This window comes from Alosa alosa, chromosome 15, assembly GCF_017589495.1.
Source record: "Alosa alosa isolate M-15738 ecotype Scorff River chromosome 15, AALO_Geno_1.1, whole genome shotgun sequence".
Taxonomy (NCBI): Eukaryota; Metazoa; Chordata; class Actinopteri; order Clupeiformes; family Clupeidae; genus Alosa; species Alosa alosa.
This window is the reverse complement of record NC_063203.1, coordinates 4,720,966-4,726,961: the sequence shown is the minus strand read 5'-3', so window position 1 is coordinate 4,726,961 and position 5,996 is coordinate 4,720,966. Positions and strand designations below refer to the sequence as shown.

Below are 5,996 nucleotides of genomic sequence, written 5' to 3'. Positions count from 1 at the left end.
GACATGAGGCTTATTTGCATCATAGGCTACAGATAGTTTCAATTGTAGATAGGCCTCTTTAAAGTTAATAGCAGTCTCACTCACATTCCTCACATTCCATGTTATTTCGGATTTTAAAAGCACAAAAGTGCATTAGAAAGGCTATAATTTAAATGGACATGTAAACGCTATTTCCTCTTTCCAATCTTGCGAACTTCACTACAGTAAAGCTACATTGCCATTTATTAGCTAGTTTCCTATAACAACAACCACATAGTCGAGGTGACGAGGGTTATTAAGATCGACTTTGAACACAGTAAGCCATACAACTTAACAATTACACTGTATCATAGTGTTAATGTGTTGAGTAAAGCTACACATGTTTAGATTGATTTTGTTACCATGTGTGTTTCTTCCTGCCGTTACAAAAACTAGCATCTCTGATAACGTTAGCGATTAGCTCACATTGATATGGCAATAGAAAACACCTTCAGTTTACGGTGTAGTCGCTGACTCTGATTGATTGGCTTGTGAACAGGGCAGCTGCTTTGTATTGCTCTGATAGGCTACTCTGCGGCTAGCAGTAGCCACAAACAACAAACGTATTGTGTCAACAAACGTATTGTGAGTTGTAAGTGGTTCTCTTTTCTAGAAATGCCTTGCAATCTTTGGGTGCACTCATCGCATGTTTTAATTTAATCTCCGGCTTCGTTCACCTCCCGCCCGCTCCCGTTGATTTCTGCTCGTCCCGTCCCTATCATGTTACCAACAGTGAAATTGACTCCCGTACCGCAGGACTCCCGCGGGAATACCGTGACCCGCGGGAGTCCCGAAAAATTGTCACCCTCTATTTCCAATGTATAAAACTTGAACACACATCATATATGTGCATTAACACTTGCACCACATGTGAGTGCATTGTTGGTTTCCGAAATGGCATGGGTCGCGGAGCCACACATGCTCGGGCCCGTCATGTCGGCTTGCGGCTATATTTGTTGTTGTTGTTAGGGGAAGAAGCTGAAGTAGTTGTAGCAATGTCCCTGATCCTGATTGTCACTTAGCCCTTGGGATTCCTTCTTGATCTAGATTGGACAGAGAAGTGCTTATAACTGAGGGATGAACATCTTAGAGAATTCATATTGTTAGCAGACTGGTGCATTGAACTGTTTCTGCAATGAATGTAATAACACTCATTATTTTTGCTATTCTCAAAAACATTACAGCATACAGCCCTGTATGCAGAATTATATTAAGTACTGACTATACAGAGCTATCTAAGGATGGAGACTTTATCATTGGGGGTCTATTTTCATTAAATAACTCAGGTCTAACTTCTGAGCACGATTTTAGAACACCACCAACTAATACAATCTGTCATGGGTAAGTAGAAATGAGCATGAAATAAAATGACCTGTACATTTAGCTATTTGTATTGCAGCTACATATTCTGAATTAATGTGTTTATTTTATATATATATGACATAAATATTTATATATGAAGATGTCTTAAGTGTTTATATTACACTGGCTTTTCTGCAGGAAAAATTACAGGGAACTGAAATTTGCACGTACATTAATATACACTCTGGAGAAGATCAATAATGACAAAAAACTTCTTCCTGGAATCCTTCTGGGCTACAAAATTCTTAATGCCTGTGGATCCCTAAACCTTATGAGGGCTGTTCTCAAAGCTGTGAGTGAAGAAGATGTAAAAGAGGGATGTGCCAAAGTCCATGCATTCATAGGGCACTCTTCTTCTGGACCAACACAGAAAATAAACAACTTAATAAGCCCTTTTGGGATACCACAGGTTAATAATATACCAATTTTCTTACATAACAAAGAAATCAATAAGGTTCTTACAATTTTATTGTGCAATCATTTATTTGCCACTGTATGCAAGGATCCTTAGGTCTATTCACACTAATATATTTTCTGTACTGTCTCATTTGAACAGATCAGTCACCTTTCCACCTGTGCATGTTTAAGCAATAGAGATATCTATCCCACATTTTTTAGAACTGTTCCGAGTGATCACTTTCAGGTCATTGCACTTGTCCAGCTTATGAAACAATTTGGCTGGAATTGGATTGGACTGATTTACAGTTATGGATCATATGGAGAAAATGGGGCACATGCATTTATGGAACTGGCCAAAAAGGAAGGAATCTGTGTAGAATATCAAGAAATGTACCTTCAAAAATATTCAGACATGGAATTGAACAGTATTGTCAACGTCATAAAGAATTCCACTTCTAAGGTCATTCTGGCTTTCATGTCCTCGTCTTATATCAGAAGCTTTCTGTCTAGAATTGATTCAATGAATATTACTGGGAAACACTGGATGGGCTCTGAGGCCTGGGTGACAGCACCTGATCTGGCTTCTATCAAGAACATGCACATTTTACAGGGCACTATGGGCTTTGCCATTCCAGAGGCTAAAATACCTGGTCTTACTGAGTTCTTACTGAAGTTGAAACCTTCAGATGCACCAGACAGTGCTTTCATCAGGGATTTCTGGGAAACAACGTTTCAGTGCAGCCTGTCAGCTTCAAATCAGACTCAGCACAAAAGGCTGTGCAATGGGTCAGAGGATCTACGGACAATTGACAATGACTACACAGACACGTCAGAGAGTAGGACTGTTAATAATGTATATAATGCAGTGTATGCAGTAGCACATGCCCTTCACAACCTCTTGCAATGCAACAATGGAACAAATCCAGTAACAGGGTATGGCTGCTACAACAAGACTGATATTCAGCCCTTGCAGGTAATATTGCTAACATGTCCTTATTACACTGTACCTTGATTGTTTCCCTTTTTGTAAGTCACTTTGGCTTTACATCAGCTACATGACTAAATATAAATGTAAATGACCCTCAGAACAATCTCAGGCATTTACAAGTTTTAGAAATGTGTCTGCTACTATATATTGGAACAAAGTAGCCTGATATATTCCAAATTACTTTTTTACTGTAGCTAAACCTCAGGGAGGACAGACTAGATCCCTCCAAATACACAAGACAAATGAGACAAATGGTTATATTATGGAATAGAGTATGGCTTTCAGAAGTGATATAAGCAATGCAAGGCATTGTAATTGTAATGGTTTAGAAATGCTTCTTTGGAAGAACGCCAATTTATATGTCTACATATCTTCAGTTCACTAAATTACTTTTGTAGCTGAACATTTGTGACCTGTCTTATATGCCCAGTTTGTGACTGATCACACTAGATTTATTATTAGATTCATGCATTTTTTGCTATTGTTCAGTTATCCAGTAATATCTTAGGTTTAATCTTTATACATGTGTCAGAATGCATAAAAGCTAAACTTCTTTCAGGTGGTGCATAGCTTGAGAAAAGTCAACTTTTCCCTATTGTCTGGGGGAAGGATGTTTTTTGATGAAAATGGTGACTCAGTAGCACTATATGATTTAGTAAACTGGCAAATGAACAGAGATGGATCTATTAACATTGTTAACATTGGTCGATATGATGGATCTTTACCGAATGGAAAGAGATTCCAAATGAAGGAAAACATCACAGTCATATGGGGAGGAAATCACTCTCAGGTACCCAGCATCATAATGACAAGGGGAAAATAGTTGGACTAGGAAGTGTAGAAATAAAACTACTCGGAGCAAATAAAACATACTGATGATGCCAGGATTAACTTCATGTTAAGCCAGATATAATAACATTAAATTAAAAGTATTTATTAAGTATTTTTCCTCCTTGATTTTCTCAAACATGGCTATAATATGCACATCATCTAGTTACCTCATTTTCAAGACAAATAGGTAAGCCTATTTCATCTATTTTATGAATGATCAGTACATGCCCCTTTTACTTTCAAAAGGTGCCAAGATCTGTTTGCACAGAAAGTTGCCCGCCTGGTAATCGCAAGGTTATGAACAAAACAAGGCAAATATGTTGTTTTGACTGCTTGCCATGTGCTGATGGGGAAATTGCTAATAAAACAGGTAGCCCAGACTGACATTTCCATCACTTACTTTTCTTTTGATCAGTCAAATACAGATTTTTAAAACATTCACTTACAAACATACACAACAGAAAACAATTATAGTCTTACATTTCTAATATTTCTCTTCACAGATTCTTCAGACTGCATGAAGTGTCCACCAGCATATTGGTCTAACAAAAGAAAGGATGAATGTGTATTAAAATTAATAGAGTTCCTGTCTTATGGAGAAACAATGGGAATGGTGCTGGTCATATTTTCTTGTTTTGGTTTCTTTTTCACACTGTTTACAACAGTCATCTTCTTTGCTTTTCGTAAAACTGCAATAGTTAGAGCTAATAACTCAGAGCTGAGTTTCCTGCTGCTCTTCTCATTAAAATTGTGTTTCCTTTGTTCTCTTACTTTCATTGGTCGGCCCTCTGAGTGGTCCTGTATGTTGCGTCACACAGCGTTTGGGATCACCTTTGTTCTCTGCATCTCCTGTGTTCTGGGGAAAACAATAGTGGTGTTAATGGCCTTCAGAGCCACTCTTCCAGGCAGTAATGTCATGAAGTGGTTTGGGCCTCTGCAACAGAGACTCAGTGTTCTTGGCTTCACTCTCATACAAGTGCTTATATGTGTCCTGTGGTTAACTATATCCCCTCCCTTTCCTTACAGAAACATGAACCTTTATCAGGAAAAGATTATTCTAGAGTGTGAGCTTGGGTCAGCTGTAGGTTTCTGGGCTGTTTTGGGTTACATAGGAATCCTTGCTGTATTGTGTTTCATACTGGCCTTTCTAGCTCGCAAACTTCCTGATAACTTTAATGAGGCCAAATATATCACATTCAGTATGCTGATATTCTGTGCAGTCTGGATCACTTTTATTCCAGCTTATGTCAGCTCTCCTGGGAAATTTACTGTGGCTGTGGAGATATTTGCCATCTTAGCTTCTAGTTTTGGATTGCTTTCATGTATCTTCTTTCCCAAGTGTTATGTTATTGTTTTTAAACCTCAACTAAATTCAAAGAAACATGTAATAGGTAAAATCACATCTAAATCATTATAAACGATTTTACCTTTAAACCATAATTAGATTTTTTACATTTTATTTGATTTACTATCATGTTTTTAACAGAATTTTGATCTAAAGGTACTGAATGCCTTGCAAACACAACACACCAACAATAGCATCAGTGTTTCCCATACATTGACTAATCTGTGGCGGGGCGCCACGAAATAAAAATCGGCCGCCATAGATGAATATATTATGTGTAAAATTTAATTTCATTTAAATATAAGGTCAAATCCTTGCATTGCCATTGAGCTGCGCTTTTTACGCACGCAGCCTTTCCTTGCCCCGCCCCGCTCTCTCTACGTAGCCCGCTGCCACTCCTCTGCATGTGCATTTAACAAAATATTCACGATTGTTGAGGGATTGTTGTTGCCACATAGAAGCATTGCATAGAAGACGTCTGGCTAAATTGCTATTAAATCCGCTTAGCATCGTGACCATGCTGCGCAAATTTGTTCAAAACTGCTGCATTGAAGTGAACTCTGCTAAGGACTTATCACAACATAGTAGGCTACATTGAAGAGACTAAACTAAGTGAAGTTATTAAATAATACAGTATCTCAAAGCTAACGTTAGAATACTGTTTGGATGTCGAATTTAGCATGCTTAGTCTACAGCTGCTTGTCAATTTCGTTGAAGGGCTCATTTTATTGACTCTGACACTTAATGTTTCCCGATGTAAATGGTAAAGTGTTTTCCAAAATTCAAAAGTTCTTGTCCCAAGGAGACCCCCGTTGTCAAAGTCAGCTACCGCCACAAATTGAATCCAATTCCGTGGGAAACACTGAGCATAGTTGATAAAAACTTGCTTGCACGCTAATGACCAATGTCATGCTGTGAAAGCTTTTTTTTACATTTGTCAGAGGGTGGTCTGTGCTGCATCACGGAACTCATGCATAGCCTGGGCTGCAACAGAGGCAGTTGTGTTCATCTGTAGGCCACTGCTCAATGCAAACTACAATGAATATGACGATG

At 38.4% G+C, this 5,996-nt stretch overlaps 1 protein-coding gene across 1 annotated transcript; it reads left to right on the top strand.

Annotated features, from left to right (window-relative positions):
* The first annotated feature begins 912 nt into the window (after nucleotides 1–912).
* LOC125308585 (extracellular calcium-sensing receptor-like) lies at nucleotides 913–5,015 on the top strand. The gene is made up of 6 exons (XM_048265145.1): nucleotides 913–953; nucleotides 1,519–1,789; nucleotides 1,937–2,752; nucleotides 3,327–3,557; nucleotides 3,845–3,968; nucleotides 4,102–5,015. Exons 1-6 carry the CDS (start codon nucleotides 913–915, stop codon nucleotides 5,013–5,015), a joined length of 2,397 nt encoding a protein of 798 aa, XP_048121102.1.
* Nucleotides 5,016–5,996: the final 981 nt, after the last annotated feature.